Below are 21,707 nucleotides of genomic sequence, written 5' to 3' on the forward strand. Positions count from 1 at the left end.
ACTAATCCTGACCCAAAAAAATTAAAACTATCAATTTTATCGTATGATGGAGTATTACAAACACATAACCTCCGATTTAGAAAAGTGTTTATTTGCAATTCCAAAGCCCCAAAAAAAAAAATCTCATGAAATTAAATTCAGAAGGGAAGTTAAGGGTTTGGTTAGAGTCAGCAGTAGATCATCTGCGAACAAACTAGCTTTGTACTAATATTTGCCACGGGTTCCAAGGCTAGAGCAAAGAGGGTAGGGCAGAGCAGGCAGCCTTGGCGAGTACTTCTGTGTATCAGTATCGGTGAAGGGGATGTTGATGGAAGTTTAAGATAAGCTACTGGTGTAGTATATAAGGTTCGTATGGCAGTTAAGGATCTCCGTATAAGCCACTTTGCGGAGAACAGCAAATAAATAATCCCAGGATAGGCTATCGGAAGCCCTCTCTATCTAAAGCTAAAAAGGTACAAGGAGTAGAATGTCTCTGAATTTGTGCCATTATATTAATAAGTTTCCAAATATCAGGCGCCTCTCTGAGGTATAAAGCCCACCTGATCTGTATGCACTAGCGTAGGCAAGAAAGAATTCAGTCGGCGAGCTAGAATAGAGGCAAAAATCTTAGCATCTAAATTTGGAAGGGATATAGGTCTGTAGTTGGATGCAGAGAAAGGGTTCCTATTTGGCTTCGGAATTACAGCTACCATAGCATCCAAAAATTCAGGGGGCATGGCATTGCCTTGAAGGAGATTACAGAAATTCAAAATGTGGGGTGACAGTTGAGTAGCAAACTTTTTATAATAGGCCGCTGAAAGGCCTTTGGGACCTGGTGCCTTACCCAACCAAGTTGTTTAATCATTAAGTCTCTCATCATCAGTTATATCTGCATTAAGGAGACTAACTGCTTCGGATGTTAAACTCGGCATTTGAGCCTGCGATAGGAAACTGGCTATGGTGGTCTCATTAACACAAGAGGGTCTAGAGTATAGGGTCCGATAAAATTGCCTAAAAGTTTCATTGATGTGGTTAGGGTTAGAAGTAGTGAGTCCCTCTTTAGTTTGGATTGTGAACACCTGGTTGATACATTCTCTAAATTTTTGTGCTAGGAGCTGATCAGGTTTATTAGCCCACTTATAGTATTTAGCCTATGGCCATCACAATGCCTTTTCAGTAGTACATGAAAGTACGGCATCTAACGGAGTCTTAGCTTCTTGCAGTGCCTTATAAAGATACAAGGACGGTCTACGTTGGTGAGCTAGGGAAAATCTAGCTAGCTTATCCTCCCATTTAAGTTGAACCCTTATACTAGTCCTTCTCAATGAATTAGATCAAAAAGTAAGTTTATTTCAGTAATTCAACTCAAAAAGTGAAACTCCTATATTCTATAGATTCATTACACACAGATCTATTTCCAGCATTATCTTCTTTGAATGTCGATGATTATGGCCAACAGTTAAAAACCCAATATTTAAGTGTCTCAGAAATTTTGAATATTATATAAACCCAATTTCAAAAATGATTTTTAATTCCAAAACGTTGGCCCACTGAAACGTACAGTATATGCAATTAAATACTTGGTCGGGGCTCCTTGTGTGTAACATAGTAACCCAAACCACTTACGGGTCAAACAGATTGGGGATACTGGTGGCAGGGATAGTAAATAAGTCATGAGACCAGGTCCCAAAACGTGTAGAGGGAGCAAGGGGAACATTCACTCTTACCACAGCTTGTTAAATCTGCGTAAGTCTATTGTCATTAAGTTTAGCTATTTATACAAACATATATGTATAGTTTTATATATATTTTACCGGTGATCAGCTGCTTATAAGACACATTCCAAAAAAAAAAATCTGTCAAAGACGAATGAGTTGTCCATTTGTAATAAAACACTTATGCTCTTGGAAAAGGCAAGGTTAGTAGCTCTACTACTGTTAACACATTATTCATGCGGTCTAACCATTATTAAGGCCACACATAGGAGAATAGACCAACATACCATCCCAGCCAGCGCCAGCAGAGACACTTGGACTTGTGTCATATTCCCATTTTCAAAAAGGTCATTTGCTTCAAACAGGTCCACAGATTTTATTCCATAAACAGACATTGCTTTAATGAAGTTAGAAAGGTTTTCAAGCTGAAGAATAGAGGAAACAAATCTCTGGATCATAATGTAGCAGTTCTCGGAATAATTCACAATACACAAAAGACAAAACACCACATCAATGGGAATACCACACAACCATTTAGTAAGGCAAAAAATAAATTATCCAAAAATCAAAGTCCTTCTGTCAATCATTTGGTAACGATCTCAATAGCGTTTACTCACGGCCTATTTTCAGCAGTTTTTTGGGTCGTAAACGCCCCGAAAAAAACGGCTGAAAATGCGGGGGCTGAACGCCTCCAAACGCCCATTGATTTCAATGAGAAAAACGTCGTTCTGTTCCCATGGGAACATGGCCGTTTTTAAAAAGTGTAAAAAAACACCCCGTAAAAAAGAAGTGCGTGTCACTTCTTGAGATGTATTTGGAGCAGTTTTTCATTGACTCAATAGAAAAACTGCTCCAAAAACAGCTATAAAAAAACTGCTGAAAATCAGGGACTGTTTTTGCTTGAAAACCGCTCCGTATTTTACGGCCATTTTTGGTTTGCCGTGTGAACATACCCATAGTGTTCATTCACACTTCCATATTTCTTCACTGAAACTGTGTGAATATATTGAAATGATTTTATTCACATCTCCAGATTGGGTTTGTTTTTTTTCTTCAATACGCAGCACGTTCCAACTGATCCATAATTGTCGTTTTCAGCACACAGAAGTCAATGGGTTAAATTTAAACACGTTCCATTTTTGCATATTTTAGTTTTTTACATCCATATTTCATAATTCGATTAACAGAATAAAAATAGTTAATCCTTTACCAAAAAAAAAAAAAAACAAATACAATAGTCAACAATGGAGAAAAGAAATTTTGGATCCAGTGTGGATTTGTGGAATAAAATGGAACGAAGTTCCAAGTTTAATGAAAAAATTCGTTAGTTAAAAAAGGAAAAAACCAGGATTATGCTTGGAAGTGTGCAATCCTGATAGTGTGAGGAAAAATATCAGTAGTATATAGAGCCATATAGTATATAGGCTCTATATACTACTGATATTTTTCCTCACACTATCAGGATTGCACACTTCCAAGCATAATCCTGGTTTTTTCCTTTTTTAACCCCTTAAGGACGCAGCCTAGTTTTGGCCTTAAGGCTCAGAGCCCATTTTTCAAATCTGACATATTTCACTTTATGTGGTAATAACGTCGGAATGCTTAAACCTACCCAAGCGATTCTGAGATTGTTTTCTCGTGACACATTGGGCTTCATGTTCGTGGTAAAATTTGGTCGATATATTCAGTGTTTATTAGTGAAACATTGCAAAATGTAGAGAAAATTTTGAAAAAATTGCATTTTTCTGAATTTAAATGCATCTGCTTGTAAAACAGACGGTTATACCACCCAAAATAGTTACTAGTTCACATTTCCCATATGTCTACTTTAGATTGGCATCGTTTTTTGAACATTTTTTTATTTTTCTTGGACGTTACAAGGCTTAGAACATAAACAGCAATTTCTCATATTTTTAAGAAAATTTCAAAAGCCTTTTTTTTAAGGTACCTCTTGAGTTCTGAAGTGGCTTTGTGGGGCCTATGTATTAGAAACCCTGATAAAACACCCCATTTTAAAAACTAGACCCCTCAAAGTATTCAAAACAGCAGTTAGAAAGTTTTTTAACCCTTCAGGCATTTCACAGGAATTAAAGCAAAGTGGAGGTGAAATTTGCAAATTTCATTTTTCTTGCTGAATTTCAATTTTATTCATTTTTTTTTCTGTAACACAGAAGGTTTTACCAGAGAAACACTACTAAATATGTATTCTCCAGATTCTGCAGTTTTTAGAAATGTCCCACATGTGGCTCTACTGCGCTCGTGGACTAAAACACAAGCCCTAGAAGCAAAGAAGCACCTAGTGCATTTTGAGGCCCCTTTTTTATTAGAATATATTTTAGGCAGCATGCCAGGTTTGAAGAGGTGTTGAGGTGTCAAAACAGTAGGAATCCCCCAATAGTGACCCCATTTTGGAAACTACACCCCTCAAGGAATTCATTTAGGGTTGTTGTTACCATTTTGACCGCACAGTTTTTTCACAGCACGTATTTGAATTGGGCTCTGAAATGAAAAAAATGTCATTTTTTCAAATAAAATGTCATTTGTGATCAAAATTTCTTATTTTCACAAGGAACAAAATACCCCATTTTGTTGCCCAATTTGTCCTTAGTGTGGCAATACCCCATTTGTGGTGATAAACTGCCGTTTGGGCCCATGGGAGGGCTCAGAAGGAAAGGAGCGCTATATGTTTGTTGGAGTCCAGATTTTGTTGGATTGGTTTTCGGGTGCCATGTCGCATTTGCAGAGCCTCAGAGGTATCAAAGCAATGGAAACCCACCAAAAGTGACCCCATTTTGGAAACTACACCCCTCAAGGAATTCATTTATGGTTGTTAGCATTTTGACCACAGTTTTTTCACAGCACCTATTTCAATTGGGCTGTGACATTAAAAAAATGACATTTTTTCCAATAAGATGTAATTTTTTACCAAAATTTCTTATTTTCACAGGGAACAAAATACTCAATTTTGTTGCCCAATTTCTCCTGAGTGCATCAATACCCCATTTGTGGCAATAAACTGCCGTTTGGGCCCATGGGAGGCCTCAGAAGGGAAGGAGCGCTGTGTGTTCTTTGGAGTACAGATTTTGTTGGATTGGTTTTCGGGTGCCATGTCGCATTTGCAGAGCCCCAGAGGTATCAAAGCAATGGAAACCCACCAGAAGTGACCCCATTTTGGAAACTACACCCCTCAAGGAATTCATTTATGGGTAATGTGACCATTTAGACTCCATAGTTTCTTCACAGAACTAATTTGAATTGGGCTGGGAATTAAAAAAATATATATTTTTTCCAATAATATGTCATTTTAGCTCAAAAATTCTTATTTTCACAAGAAATAAAATACTCCATTCTGTTGCCCAATTTGTCCTGAGTGCGGCAATACCCCATTTGTGGTGATAAACTGCCGTTTGGACCCATGGGAGGGCTCAGAAGGAAAGGAGCGCTGTGTGTTCTTTGGAGTCCAGATTTTGCTGGATTGGTTTTCGGGTGCCATGTCGCATTTGCAGAGCCCCAGAGGTATCAAAGCAATAGAAACCAACCACAAATGACCCCATTTTGGAAACTACACCCCTCAAGGAATTCATTTATGGGTGTTGTGACCATTTTGACCCCATAGTTTTTTCACAGAACTTATTTGAATTGGGCTGGGAATGAAAACAAAATTATTTTTTTCAAATAATATGTAGTTTTGGCTGAAAATTTCTTATTTTCACAAGAAACAAAATACCCCATTCTGTTGCGCAATTTGTTCTGAGGGCCGCAATACCCCATTTGTTGTGATAAACTGCCATTTGGGCCCATGGGAGGGCTCAGAAGGAAAGGACCACCATTTGGCCTACTGGGGATTTTCTAGTGCGAAGTCATGTATGCAGAAGCCCCTGAGGTACCAGAACAGTTGAAACCCCCAAGAAGTGACCCCGTTTTAAAAACTACACCCTTAAGGCATTCATCTAGAGGTGTAGTGGCCATTTTGACCGGAGACCTACACCCCATAAACTGTAATGTGGGTTCTCCCGGGTATGGCAATACCCTACATGTGGCTGTTATCAGCTGCCTGGACACACAGCAGGGATCAGAGGGGAAAGACGAGGGGGGATAAGCTGTGTGGAGTGCATCAGGGTAAGTAAAATTGGGGTAAATTATAAACCAAGGGATGTATGATAAATTTTAAAACACTTTCATACAGAGCTCTGGTTATTCGGGACACGTGTCACATTGATATATTGTGTCCTCCCTTACCCCCTCTTATAGCAGACTTTGCACCTCTTTTGACTTTTTCCCTTCTTGCCAGTTTGGGGAACTTCTCCTGGAAAGTGTTGCCCTGGTACGATGCGTGTGGGCTCGCTTCCAGAAGTACTGGGTGCCCCCCCCTTCTTGGTCCCTAAAGATTAGGTTCTTGATAATCACCTCTTGAAATTCCAGTAAAGTTCCCGTCTGGCCTGCACATCGACGTAGCATGTACGCATTGTACAATGCCATCTGTATGATGTGCCCGGCCAGCTTCTTATACCACACCGCATGGCGCTGTAGGGCTTCAGGGCTTGATCTTACAAGTCCATCCCTCCCATGTACCTATTGTAGTCCAGGATGCAGTCTGGTTTGGGGGTGGCCTTTCCTTCATATATCCTAAACCTGTAGGTATACCCTGATGCACTCACAGCTTATACATCTTCACGCCATACCTTGCCCTCTTACCCGGCAGGTACTCGCGGAATTGAACCCTCCCTTTAAAATGTACCAGGGACTCATCAATAGAAATACACTTCTCAGGGGTGTATGCTTGGGAAAACCGGGCACTGGAACGGTCTAATAGGGGTCTCCGTTTATACAAACGGTCAAAACTGGGGTCATCTCGGGGTGGGCACGGCTCATTATCAGTATAATGTAAGAAGCGAAGTATTGCCTCATTTATTTATTTTTTTAGGTTCCAGTTCAGTTCTGAAGTTGCTTTGAGGGGCCCATATATTAGAAACCCCTATCAAACACCCCATTTTAGAAACTAGACCCCTCAAAGTATCCACAACAGCATTTAGAAAGTTTATGAACCCTTTAGGTGTTTCACGGGAATTTAGAGCAAAGTAGAGGTGAAATTTACATTTTTTTTTTTTGTCAGAAAATCCTCTTTATACCATTTTTTTTATAACACAAAAGGATTTATCAGAGAAACGCAACTTAATACGTATTGCCCAGATTCTGCAGTTTTGAGAAATATCCCACATGTGGCCCTCGGGCGGTAATGGACTGAAGCATCGGCCTCCGAAGCAAAGGAGCACCTAGTGGATTTTGAAGCATCTTTTTTATTAGGCACCATGTCCGGTTTGAAGAGGTCTTGTGGTGCCAAAATATTGGGAACCCCCCAAAAGTGACCCCAATTTGGAAACTAGACCCCTTGAGGAATCCATTGTAGTTTTCTTGGGGTGCATGCGGCTTTTTGATCAGTTTTTATTCTATTTTTAGGTGGCGTGGTGACTAAAAAACAGCAATTGTACGATTGTTTTTTTTTTCGTTTTTTTTTACAGCGTTCACCGTGCGCTATAAATGACATATTCACTTTATTCTGCGGGCGATACGATTACGGTGATACCAGATGTTTAGTTTTTTTTTATGTCTTATGGCGTTTGCACAATAAAATAAGTTTTGTAAACAATCATTCACTTTTTGTGTTACCTTATTCTAAGAGCCATAAAGTTTTTTTATTTTTCAATCAATAAAGCCGTGCGAGGACTTATTTTTTGCGTAACGAACTGTAGTTTCGATCAGGACCATTTTTAGGTACATGCGACTTTTTGATCTCTTTTTATTCCATTTTTTGGGAGGTGAAGTGACCAAAGAATTGTGATTGTGGTTCGGTTTATTATTTATTTTTTTTACGGCGTTCACCGTGCGGGATAAATAATGAAATAATTTTGTAGTTCAGGCCGTTACGGACGCGGCGATACCAATTATGTATAGTTTATTTGTTTTTTTATATATTTTTATTAATAATAAAGGACTGATAAGGGAAAAAGGGGGATTTTTACTTTTAATACTTCTAAATCTTTTATTTTCTTATTTTTACACAACTTTTTTTAACTTTTTTTTTACTTTATTACTTTGTCCCACTAGGGGACATGAGGGCAGGAGGCCCTGATCGCTATTCTAATACACTGCACTACATGCGTAGTGCAGTGTATTAGAACTGTCAGCTACTCACTGACAGCAAGCATAGTGGGTCCTGACGTTGTCAGGACCCACTAGGCTTCCGTCTATGGCATCGCCGGACGCCTTTGTTTGGTGTCCGGTTGCCATAGTCACCATCGCCGGCCGCTATCGCGTAGCAGGCCGGCGATGGCAGCTTAACCCCTAAAAAGCCGCGATCTCTATAGAACGCGGCTTTTAAGGGGTTAATCAGCGGGGACACAGCGATCGGTCCCCGCTGTAGGAGCTGTGACAGCTGCTGAACAAGACAGCAGCGTCACAGCTCCTGTATGTGTCGGGAGGACGGCCGAAACGGCCGTTACTCCCGAGACGTACTATTACGGCATGGAGCGCGAACGATACAGCTGCCATGACGTAATAGTACGTCAAGGAGCGGGAAGGGGTTAACTAACGAATTTTTTCATTAAACTTGGAACTTCGTTCCATTTTATTCCACAAATCCACGCTGGATCCAAAATTTATTTTCTCCATTGTTGTCTACTTATCGTGTGCCGACACGAGGATCCGTGCGAGATGATCTGAACTATACATACAAGGTGAGCTGGAGGTCCCTCTCTCTATTTTTGTCCAAATACAATAGTATCGGTATGCCACATCCGTATTTCTTTACACAAGTTTGAAGCAGCCCTTAACATTGATGCCAGGCATGGGATAAAACAATTCCCAAATAGCCATTGGGATCAATGTACATAAGGCCTTATTCACACGACAGGGTCCGAGTGTCGGCCGATAAAAACGGCAGTTTTGCATCCGTTCCGGGCAGTGTTGCTGTTTTTAAAAGCCGATTTTGACCCGTTTTGCATCACTTTTTTTCCCTGTCAGTTTTAAAATCTGATGAATTTCATTTGTACATTTTTTGCCACACACTTCCTTTTGCAGATACTGCCACAGCCCCCCTGTAGGTAGTGCCACACAGCCCCCCCTCGTAGGAAGTGCCACACAGCCCCCCCTTGTAGGTAGTGCCACACGGACCCCCGTACATAATCACCCCCCATAGATGGCACCCCCCCTACTTTACTGTAGGGGACCGCTCCATATATGGACAGTGAAGTGAGGGACTTCTCCTGGAGCGGAATCCCCGGCCACATCGCCAGGGATTCCGCTTCAGAAGTCTATGACGTCACTGCGTCCATACATGGACACAGTGAAGTCAGGGACTTGTGCTGGAGTGGAAGCCCCAATCCACGGCCACAGCATTGCCGAAGCTGTGGCCGGGGATTGCGCTCCTACAGGGAGCAAAAAAATACCCTCCTCCTCCCATGCACTTCGCACTGTGAGGGGGAGAAGGAGAGAGAGCGACGGAAGACACGGCCGTGACTTGGAGCACATTCAAGTGATGGCCGTGTATTGCCCGGCCCCATAGAGGAGCCGGGAGAACGGCCGAAAGTAGGGCATGTCCCATTTTTTGATGGCCGGGTTTCCGGGGCCGTCAAAAAAAAACAAAAACAAACGGTCATGTGAATAGCCCCATTAGGGGTCTATTGTACCTACTGCAGCCGCGTGACAGCCGTTTTTTTGAACGGCCATCACACCAGGAAACCCTGTCATGTGCATAAGGGCTAATGGACGGCTTTTCAGGGCATTGCTGACATAACCTTTTGTCAGACAGCCATCCAAATATTATGATCAGAGACATCTTTGAGGTCTACAATACCTAAAAGTAAAACATTTACCTGATGCCAGTTTTGTTTGGAGACATTAATTTTTGAAATGGAATTTGGCTTCAGCTTGTTCATTAGTCTATAATGAGGAAAGAAAAAAAATAAAAAAAAAAATAGTAAAATACAGTAAGCGAACAGTGTAAAATGCCTTTTGTGGTCATTGGCATTCAATACTTACTCGCATAAAATTACGCCATCTTTTAACCCCTTCTGGAAATCTGGCCCAATGGACATTCCAGTGACCTCCTCAATCCAGACCTGAAGTTCAGCCTCCTTCTGAGGATCATATTTCTGTGCCAACTGGAAGATTGGAAGGGAAATTATTCAGAAATTAGGTATTTACAGCTTATATCAGGGAGATCATGATGTTTTTGGACACCCTGATTAATACGGATGCTCATGAAAATACAGCGGTCATATTTTGCAGTGCGATAAGAAAATCTATGCACAAAGTGTTTCAGGGATGTTGGTTATTTGGAATGGGTTGCAAATTAGTCTCCACCCTAACCTGGGGGATGGGGTGTAAGACCTACCCAGGGTGTATAACATAGCAGTGCACTGTCCTTTACTTATCATAAGACTCCCCTGCTTTAACCTCCATGATAATATCAGTCACTTGACTTTACATGTACAGTCATGCTAAGGGTTAGGAAAGCAAGCGATCCTATGAGACTGCTCTGGAATTTGTAAACAAGCCTTTTGTGTAATGTCATGACATCAGCAAAAGAGAGGCATTTGTATTAGTCTAGAAGCCTGATCTAATAAGAAATCTTTAGGAGCCAAAAAAAACAGAGCTGATTTCCTATACTAAATCGGGGGGACAACCTACGCAAACTACCCTGGGAAAGCTGCGATCTGTGCCAGCTGTTTCACAGTCACCATTGCCAACATGAATCTTTGGGACTAGTGCAGTTCTAATCTGTAGACCTATATATGTATTTTTATAGAAAAAGAGAAGGGTGGCTGCTTGTTAAAAGGGGCGGTCAGCTCTCCTGACATGTCCGCTATAGTAAATCCTTGTATTCACATTAAAACAGTTCTGGAACACCTTTTCTTAAAACACTTCGATGTGCCTCCATTATTCTTCCTGGAAACGCATAAACAACTGGGTGATACCATTACCATGTCAATAAGACACGTACCTACAGACAGACACTGTCCAATCAGTGCCGAGTGTCAGACTGCAGGGACACCACACCCTACTGACAAGGAGGAATTGTAACACCAAGTTATTTATACATTTCCAGGAGGAACAATGCAAAGTTCTGGGAAAAGATGCTCCAGCATAGTTGTTTTTTTTATGGAGAATATAGGCATTTACTAAGACAGACATGTCAGGAGAGCAAACAGGTCCAGCTTTAATAGGAAGCAAACTGGAGCAAGATGAAAAAAAAAAAAATGAAGAGGCGCACGCCTCTTAATAAATTTGTTGCATCTTCGATCGTCTCTGCACCAATCTACAGCAGCCAGGAGCAGGTTTACATTTCCACTATAATTTACGCCAGTGTCTGGTGTAAATTCAAGTAAATGTAAGTGGGGAGAATGGCGGAAAGAGCAAAAGTCAACATTTTTACAGCTTTCTACACCAGAAAACGGCCATAGAAAGGAGGTTAAAAGTGATAACCTGTAAGCAGTCGCCAGTTGTCCTGCAGCGAGGCAGGGACTCCTAGCATCGTACATCACTATGATGCTAGGAGCCCGGCTCCCTGCACTGTGTTCGGTCCGGGTCTTCCGGCCGAAATACGTTCCGTACATTACGGACGTAACATGCTCGTGTGAATCCAGCCTTACAAACTGCTTTAGGCTGGATCTGGATTCACACGACCATATTACGTCCATAATGGACGGACGTATTTCGGCCGCAAGTCCCGGACCGAACACAGTGCAGGGAGCTGGACTACTAGCATCATAGTTATGTACGACGCTAGGTGTCCCTGCCGGACAACTGTCCCGTACTGCAATCATGTTTTCAGTACGGGACAGTAGTTCCATGGAGAGGCAGGGACTCCTAGCATCGTACATAACTATGATGCTAGGAGCCCTGCACTGAGTGCGGTCTGGGACTTGCGGCCGAAATACGTCCGTCCATTACGGACGTAATGTGCTCGTGTGAATCCAGCCTTATTATTCAAGAACAAAATGTAAAAAAGTTACACATATTTGGTATCGCCACGTCCGTAACGACCCCAACTATAAACTTATTACATAATTTAACCCGCACGGTGAACGTCGTAAAAAAAAAATAAAATAAAAATGCAAAAATTGCTGTTTTCTTCGAATCCAGCCTTAAAAAAAAAAAAAAAAAGTGATCAAAAGTCGTCCCGCCAAACAAAAAAAAACAAAAAAACACCCTCATACAATTGCATCAGCAAAAAAAAAAAAAAAAAAAATTGTTACGGCTCTTCAAATATGGAGACACAAACAAAGAATTTTGAAAAAAAAATTTAAAAAAAAAAAAAAGGGTTTTCACTGTGTAAAAGTAGTAAAACATACAAAAACTATACACTGAATAAAGTTAGTGTTATTTAACCCACACGGTAAACGGCGTAAATAAAAGTGTGGCGAAAGTGCTGGTTTTTTTCTATTCCCCCCCAAAAAAAAGTTAATAAAAGTTAAAATCAATAAATTCTATGTACCCCAAAATGGTGCTATTAAAAATTACAACTTGTCCCGCAAAAAGAAAGACCTTATACAGCTATGTCGACGCAAAAATAAAAAAAAAGTTCTAGCTCTTAGAATGAGTCGATGGAAAAACGTAAAAAAATGGCTTGGTCATTAAGGTCTAAAATAGGCTGGTCACTAAGGGGTTAATTAGGATGAAGGCTTTGGTCGGTCTGCCATTTCCCTGATCGACAAGTAAACACCTGGTCAGTAATGCTAAAATCAGGATCCCGGATCGGACAAGTTGGGTTTCACCAGAAATACGCAGCGGTATCTGGCAGTGGCTTATTCCCCTCTCCCCAATTAAATAAATACGCACGCCCAGCTGTACGTCATCTTAGGGTATGTTCACACGCAGAGTCAAAAAAGTCTCAAAATACGGAATGGTTTTCAAGAGAAAACAGCTCCTAATTTTCAGAAGTTTTTTGTGCCGCTCGCGATTTTCGCTGCGTTTTTTTGGAGCTTTTTTCAATAGAGTCTATGGAAAACGGTTCCAAAAACGTCCCAAGAAGTGTCCTACACTTTTTCGCGGCAGTTTTTTTACGCGTAAAAAAAACGCAGCGACAAACGCTCCGTTGGAACAGAACGCAGTTTTCCCATTGAAATCAATGGGAAGATGTTTGCTTGCGATTTTTCGGCCGTTTTCCGGGCATTTACGCCGTTTACAAATACCCATAGGCCGGATTCACACTCAAAAGGTCTGTGTGCCATCAGCATATGTGCGCGGCTGCGTGATTTTTGCGCAGCCGGCATCATTATGACACTCTGTTTTTATGTTTGTAAACAGAAAAGCACGTGGTGCCATTCATTCATTATAGCGCGAATCACGCGCAGCACCCGGAAGTGCTTCCGCATGCCAAGTGCGATTTGCACGCACCCATTGACTTCAATGGGTGCGTGCAGCGCAAAACACGGCCAAATATAGGACATGTCATGAGTTTTACGCAGCGCTCATACGCTGCGTGAAATTCACTGACAGTCTGAACGGCCCCATTCAGTAACATAGGTCCGTGCGACGCGCGTTAATTCCACACACGTAGCACGGACGCCTTATCAGTTTTTCAAAGGGATTATTTTATGTAATTTAATTATCTCCCTAGAAGAAAACCCCTCAGTATTACGGATCTGTAATGCTGATGAAATACGGATGGAAAAATCACCTGTAGTACGATTACGAAGCTGTCTTATGGACGCTTACAAATGGGCCTCTTTCACAGGAGCATAACCTTTAATTTTCTCTAAATTAGATTATAGTATGGCGCCTGGTGAAAATATGACATCTCCCAGAACGCAGATCAGCAGAGCAAGCTTAAAGAGGCTCTGTCACCAGATTTTGCAACCCCTATCTGCTATTGCAGCAGATCGGCGCTGCAATGTAGATTACAGTAACGTTTTTATTTTTAAAAAACGAGCATTTTTGGCCAAGTTATGGCCATTTTTGTATTTATGCAAATGAGGCTTGCAAAAGTCCAAGTGGGCGTGTTTAAAGTAAAAGTCCAAGTGGGCGTGTATTATGTGCGTACATCGGGGCGTTTTTACTACTTTTACTAGCTGGGTGTTCTGAAGAGAAGTGGATGATACTTCTCTTCAGAACGCCCAGCTTCTGGCAGTGCAGATCTGTGACGTCACTCACAGGTCCTGCATCGTGTCGGCCACATCGGCACCAGAGGCTACAGTTGATTCTGCAGCAGCATCAGCGTTTGCAGGTAAGTAGCTACATCGATTTACCTGCAAACGCCGATGCTGCTGCAGAATCATCTGTAGCCTCTGGTGCCGATGTGTCCTCGCTCGTCCGACACGATGCAGGACCTGGGGAAGTGACGTCACAGCGTGATCTCTCGAGAACACGGCTGTGTCTGCACTGCCAGAAGCTGGGCGTTCTGAAGAGAAGTGGATGATACTTCTCATCAGAACGCCCAGCTAGTAAAAGTAGTAAAAAACGCCCCGATGTACGCACATAATACACGCCCACTTGGACTTTTACTTTTCAACACGCCCAGTTGTACTTTTGCAAGCCTCATTTGCATAAATACAAAAATGGCCATAACTTGGCCAAAAATGCTTGTTTTTTAAAAATAAAAACGTTACTCTTATCTACATTGCAGTGCCGATCTGCTGCAATTGCAGATAGGGGTTGCAAAATCTGATGACAGAGCCTCTTTAATGGAGACATTAAGGCCCCATGCACATGGCTGTGCCCATAATCACGGGCCGCGATTGTGGGCACGGCCAGCCGCAGACAGCCATCCACATTCTCAGCCTGTGCTTCCATACAAAGTATGGGAGCACGGCCCGCAAAACATAGGACATGTCCTATCTTTTGCAGAACACTTCTACGGCTAGTACACCAGAAGTTAATGGGTCCGCAATTACGGACGATTTTTACGGTCGTGGGCATGGGGCCTAAGGGTATATTCAGACGTATGAAAATGCAACCGCATTGAATTATGCATCAAATCATGGTAAAAACTCGTGGTTTTTCAATGCTGTTTTGACTGCATCTCTACCGCAACGTCCGCATATACGCGTCAGCCAGCTAGAAATGTTGCGATACTTAGGCCTTATTCACACAAACGTATAATTCGTCCGTGCTACGCGCGTGTAAATCACACGCGTCGCACGGACCCGTTACTGAATGGGGCCGTTCAGACTGTCAGTGAATTTCACGCAGCGTATGTGCGCTGCGTGAAACGCATGAGATTTCCTATATTTGCCCGTGTTTCGCGCTGCACGCACCCATTGAAGTCAATGGGTGCGTGCAAATCGTGCTCGGCACACGGAAGCACTTCTGGGTGCCGCACGCTACAGTAGTAAAAAGAATGAATGAATACAGAAAAGCATGTGGTGCTTTTCTGTTTGTAAAGATAAAACCAGTGTCATGCCGCGCACCATATGTGGATGACACAACTTTTGACCGCGCAAATTGCAGCGTTTTTTTGCACGTGCAAAACAAAAACCTCCGTGTGAATAAGGCCTTAGGGTATGTTCACATAGGACGGATACGCCGTGTATCCGCCCTGCTCCCCGCAGGGAAGCGCACCGAATTGTGGTGCCATTTTTTGGCCGAAATGTCCAATACGGAAAACAGTGTATACTTGCCTGTAGCCATGGCGACTCATCCCTGACGTCATGCAGCCCGGCCTCCTGGGATGACGTTTCATCCCACGTGACCACTGCAGCCCATGATTGGCTGCAGCAGTGACATGGGATGAAAGGTCATCCCTGGAGGCCAGGATGGACGCAGGAGGATAGCGATCTGGGTAAGTATAGACTTTTTCCTGAGTTGCGATTTTTGCAGCAGAATCGCAGCTATTCCGTCAGTGAAAATCGCAACACCCGCTATTTGTTGCCGATTTTACCTCCCCATTGAATTTAATGGGGAAAACCCACAACAGAAAAGCAGCGATTCTGCAGCATAAATGGACATACGGCAAATTTTAAAAAAAACAACAAAAAACAAAACACTGCAGGTCAATTTATGAATGTTTGTTTTTGTTTTGTTTTTAACAGGTGTTGATGAGATTTGTCCATGCATTCGTGTACAGCTACTATATTATGCTGCAGATTTTCCGCAATGATATGCATTGAGGAAAACGCACAGTATTTAGACTTTGTGTGAACCCGGCCTTAAAATCAAAAGCCTGAAGAATTGTGAACGCAGCTATGGGCTATAATATAGACAAAATTAGGGTCAATATAAGGCAGGAAATGCAATACTAGTATGAAAAAAAACACAAGTTACCCAACTTGTTTTGAAAGAACCCCACCACCAATAAAGCTGTGAATTGGTCACAACTGGTTTTCAGCACAAGACACAAGTGGTTGCTTTGCATGCAGTTTGCGCAACTTTTTTTTTTTTTTTTCTGTGTGATATTTTGTAACGTAGCTTTCATGTTACTGTACATGAAAATTTTAAACACACACACACGGCGACTGCCACCCGCAATTTCGGGCCGTGCTCCCATACAAAGTATGGGAGCACGGCCCGCAAAAGAATGGACATGTTCCATAATTTTTGGAACATTTCTACGGCACAAACACCCATCCGTAGTGCTACGCAAAGGTGTCCGCGTTCAATGAAAGTGAATGGGTGCATTTTTGCGCACCGCAAATGCGGTCTGCAAAAACAGAGGTTTCTTACGGTCGTGTGCATGGGAACTTACTGAACGGTGCTGCACACACACACATATATATATATATATATATATATATATATATATAAAAATATAAAATACACATACATACAGGGTTATCAGCTGGATGCTGAGCCTTGAGATAATCATTTGCCATTTTATAATACGCATACATTACCCTATACCCATGTCAACTGGCTTTTATTGTAGCTACATAGCAACACTATCTGTTTACGCCAGCTTGTTCTTTCCGGTTTTTGATCCATCTATTGTCATTGTGTTTTGAGTTTTTTTTAAGTGGAAAATAAATAAAATCATGTTCCTTTTATGGGAAAAATCGGAAGCAGAACGCCTACAAAGATCTGCCCATTGAATACGGCGGGTTTTTTTACGCCTCGTTTCCCAAAATGGCACGTAAAAAGACGCCCGCGAAAAATAAGTGCATGTCACTTCTTAGGACTTTTTGGAGCAGGTTTTCATTGACGCTATAGAAAAACAGCTCCAAAAACGGCCATAAAAAACACGAGTAGGATTGAAAAAAAACTTCTGAAAATCAGGAGATGTTTTCCCTTTGAAAATACAGAGCTGTTTGACATTTTTGATTTGCTTTGTGCACTTAGGCCCCATGCACACGAACTTATTTTTGCGTCCGCAATTCCCCCTAAAATTCACGGGAGAATTGCGGACCCATTCATTTCTATGGGCCCATACACACTATCCGTGTTTTCACGGGTCCCCGCATGTCCGCAAATCCGTGCCACACAAACTCAGGACATGTCTTATTACGGCCCGCAAATTCGATGCGGACATGACCATAGAAGTCAATGGGCCCGTGGAAAATGCGGGTACACCTCCGTGTGTCAACCGCAGTTTGCGGAAGTGTTGCTAGGAGACGACCGGGCATGAGTTCTGTCGTCATCCTGTTTTACCTAGGCTTTTTTTTTTTTATCCGCATTTTGCGGATTACATACGGATGAACTGCAGAGGACATTTCACGGAACACGGGCCTGGAATTTGCGGACCAGAAAAACACTACGGTCGTGTGCATGAGGCCTTAGGCAATACATGAGAATCTGAATAGCTACAGTACATGTAGAAGAGAGCGTCTAAGGCTATGTTCACATGGAGTTTTGTGATGTTTATGGACGCGGAAACCGCACAGCAAAACTCGTCAAAAACAGCCCAAAAATGCCTCAATTGATTTCAATGCCCTAAGGGTATGTTCACACGACCTATTTTCGGACGTTTTTCAGGCCGTAAAAAATCGGAAGCAGAACGCCTCCAAACATCTGCCCATTGATTTCAAAGGGAAAACAGCGTTCTGTTCCGCCGGAGCGTTTTTCGCTGGGTTTTTTTTTACACGTAAAAAACCGGCCTCGAAAAAGAAGTGCAGGACACTCTTTGGAGTCGTTTTCTATAGACTTTAGTGAAAAAAAAAAAAGCTTCAAAAGGGGCCGTAAAAAACGCAGCGAAAATTACGAGTGGCACAAAAAAAGTCTGAAAATCAGGAGCGGTTTTCTCTTGAAAACAGCTCCGTATTTTGAGACTTTTTGACTCTGCGTGTGAACCTACCCTAAGGCTGGGTTCACACGACCTATTTTCAGGCGTAAACGAGGCATGTTATGCCTCATTTTACGTCTGAAAATAAGGCTACAATACGTCGGCAAACATCTGCCCATTCATTTGAATGGGTTTGCCGACGTACTGTGCAGACGACCTGTCATTTATGCGTCGTCGTTTGACAGCTGTCAAACGACGACGCGTAAAAATACAGCCTCGTCAAAGAAGTGCAGGACACTTCTTTCAGACGTAATTTGAGCCGTTCTTCATTGAAGTCAATGAAGAGCAGCTCAAGATTTACGGCTGTCAGAGAAGCCTCGCAAAATACGAGGAGGAGCATTTACGTCTGAAACGACACAGCTGTTTTCTCCTGAAAACAGTCTGTCTTTTCAGACGTAAAAGCCTCTCATCGTGTGCACATACCCCAACAGGGAAATCTGGCAACAAATACCCAACCATTCAGAGGCATGTTGCCAGATAAATCCGCAACCGCAGGTCAATTTCTGCCCCAAAATTTTCCACAGCACGTGGTTGACATTTGTTAAAATCTCATCCACTTTGCTACTACGGTAATACACTGCAGATTTTCCACCCACAAATCCATCCGGAAACGCTGCAGTAATTCCGCTACATGTGAACGTAGCCTAAAGCCATTTTAAAATGTATTAGCACAAATTTTTTTAACCTATGCAGATAAGAGATACTGAAGGGTCGGTCTTACTATTGATAGCCCCATTCAGAAAAAAAAATAAAAAGGGTCTATAAAGGACACCTGCATTCTGCTGAGGCTGCTACAGCCACAATGTATTTGATCTCTCCTCAAAAATTTGACTGACGCCCATGAACTTCTCTATATACAATCAGTGGGAACCCAGGGGCTGGACCCCTCCGATCCAAGATTGATCACCTAAAAGCTTCCGGCTGGAGTACCCCTTCAAAAGAGCATTTACTCAAAATCCAATCATGCATTAATGTACATGGGTAGCAAACGCTGGGTGACAATGGCAGACAGTGTTCATTCAGCTGGTTACCTAACCGCCAAAAGATCCTACTTGGCATACAAATCTGCACTATTCTACCATTTTATCTCCTACCGGTTCCTTTGGCCAAGTTCAGATGTGGCGGATACACTGTGTAATAGCCCGCAGCGCATCCACCCTGTCTGCTGCAGGGAAATCCGGGCGAAAATGCGCACCAAACTGCGGTGCAGTTTTCCGCCCGGAATGTCAGCTGCGAAAAACTGCAGCACTAAACCTGCCCGGCCTCCTGGGAGGACGTCTCATCCCAGGAGACCGCTGCAGCGGCGGTCACATGAGATGTAGCATCATCCCAGTAGGCAGAAACACACAATCCTAAGGTTTTTTTTTCTTCTGTGTTCCGTATATTGCGGCGGGATTGCTGCGAATCTGCCGCAAAAAAAAGGGACAACTTCTATTTGATGCGGGAATAACATCCTCATTGAATTCAATAGGGAAATCCCACAACATATAAGCAGCGTATACGTAAAGGCAATGGACATGCTGCGGAATGTATTTCCACACCACAGGTCAATTCCTGAGCGGTATTTTCACCACGTGTGGATGAGATTTTTTCAATCTCATCCACTTTGCTGCTACTGTATTTGCTGCGGATTTTCCTCAACTAATTCAGTAGTATATACCCAACGCATGAACTGGCCCTTTTAGTTCTGCTATGGAAGAACTGAAAGTGTGATCAGCAGCAGCAAGTATTCTGCTCATAGAGCTAAAACCCGAGGAGGAAGGGGTATTCAAAAGAAAATACAAAAAAGTATACTAGTACAATAAAGGCAACAATAATGTTCCATGCGGATATACAGTTGTATTTAGCTGGCAAAAAGCCCCACAGGGACAGAAGGCATAGACCATATACTGTACCAAACTCTAAGGCCTCATGCACACGACCGTAGGACATGTTATTTTACGGGCTGCGTTTGCAGTCCGGGCTAATTAAACTCAAGGCATTCGTGTTCGGTGATTGCTGACAGCCCGCGGATCACACTTCTCGGGCCGTCCATGCACATAGTTATGGTCGTGTGCATGAAGTATAAGACACTGATAAGACAGGTGTGATTCAGACTACCTTTAGCAGGTTAGCCTACTATACATAGCTATGTCCTATTGAAGAGCGGTCATTGATTTTAACGGCGTACCAAATTTCCAATCACAAATACCTGTGCAGTGCCAAAGGGTTTAAAGGCTATGCAAACCTTTCAACACTTTGTAAAAAAAAAAAAAAAAAAAAGAAGAAAAAAAAAAAAAATTATATATATATATATATATATATATATATATATATATATATATAAAAAAAAGGGTTGTGGGATTTTAAAGAACATTGGAATTGTTTTTTTTATTCAAAAATGGTTTTACTTTTTGAGATACAGCTTCTATGTAACTAGCAGGATCCATCCGTTATCGATCACATCTATGCTCATGAACTTAGATGTGATCGATAACAGGTGGATCCTGTGTGACCCGCTGTCCCCGAAGCCATGAGTCCTGCAGATTTTACAGATTCGGGTTTAAACGCAAGATACAGCTACTATGTATCCAGGAAACACAAGATGTATTTAAAAAAGTAAGACTTTTAATAAACACCAGTTACAAAGTTGTTTAAAATACCACAATACATTGGTTTTATTTTTATCAGAGGTTTACGTAGCCTTTAGGATCTCTATATAGCACTTTTGTACTAGAAATCAGGGTTGGTCCAAGATGCAATCTATCATATCAGAAACTGGATGTTAGAACAGCCTGGAACACATTACAGTTATCACTGTTTTGGGTGTCAGAGGTGACCTAGTTATGAAAAGCTGCCGCTACCACCTAGGGCTCTGTACACACCGGCGTCATGGCTTCCGTTTCCGCAAGATCCATGACTAATGTGATGAATCTGCCATGACTCATTTGACAGACCAGTTATTATACTCTTTACCCCCCCCCCCCCCTCTGACTGATCAGTCAGGTTCATCAGGTTATTTGGAAATTCTTTAATGTTACTGGATAGAATAGTGCAGCATGCTATGCTATTCTGACCATGAAAGAGCAATGGTAACCCAAATCCCTGCTATCCATTCAATATTAGAAGGCTTGCCCCCTTTCCTTAAGGGTATGTTCACACGGCCTATTTACGGACGTAAATCGGGCGTTTTTGCCCCGAATTACGCCCGAAAATAGCGCCTCAATAGCGCTGACAAACATCTGCCCATTGAAAGCAATGGGCAGACGTTTGTCTGTTCACACGAGGCGTGTATTTACGCGCCGCTGTCAAATGACGGCGCGTAAATAGACGCTCGCGTCAAAGAAGTGACCTGTCACTTCTTTGGCCGTAATTGGAGCCGTTATTCATTGACTCCAATGAATAGCAGCGCCAATTACGGCCGTAATTGACGCGGCGTTCAAGCGCCTGCACATGCCGTTACGGCTGAAATTACGGGGATGTTTTCAGGCTGAAACATCCCCGTAATTTCAGCCGTAACGGACGCCCTCGTGTGAACATACCCTAAAGATTATCTGCCAGTTCTCCTGACATCTGTTTTAGTAAAAAATTGCGGAGAATCTGTTCTTAGAAGTCTACGTAGTGCCGATCCTCTAAGAAATTAATGAATAAATTGACACTAGGTGTTGTCAAGTTTGTGTAGGGACACACCCCCAACTGGTAATGTCCAATCACTGCTGACAAGGAGAACGGTAACACCCTGCTGTCAGTTTATCTTTACATTTCTAGGAGGAATAACAGAGGAATAGCACAATGCAGAGTTCCTATGTTCCTCAATTGTT

At 42.3% G+C, this 21,707-nt stretch overlaps 1 protein-coding gene across 1 annotated transcript in view; it reads right to left on the minus strand.

Moving 5' to 3' along the window:
• CNN2 (calponin 2) overlaps window positions 1–21,707 on the minus strand; it is a 30,769-nt gene that overhangs the window by 7,338 nt on the left and 1,724 nt on the right. Inside the window, exons 2-4 of the mRNA XM_075825368.1 lie at window positions 9,732–9,853; window positions 9,566–9,632; window positions 1,982–2,119 (exon numbers count right to left, since the gene is read on the minus strand). Of these exons, the coding sequence (XP_075681483.1) occupies window positions 1,982–2,119; window positions 9,566–9,632; window positions 9,732–9,853 (327 nt within the window). The remainder of the gene's footprint in view (window positions 1–1,981; window positions 2,120–9,565; window positions 9,633–9,731; window positions 9,854–21,707) is intronic.

The sequence above is a fragment of the Rhinoderma darwinii genome, chromosome 1 (assembly GCF_050947455.1).
Source record: "Rhinoderma darwinii isolate aRhiDar2 chromosome 1, aRhiDar2.hap1, whole genome shotgun sequence".
NCBI lineage: Eukaryota > Metazoa > Chordata > Amphibia > Anura > Rhinodermatidae > Rhinoderma > Rhinoderma darwinii.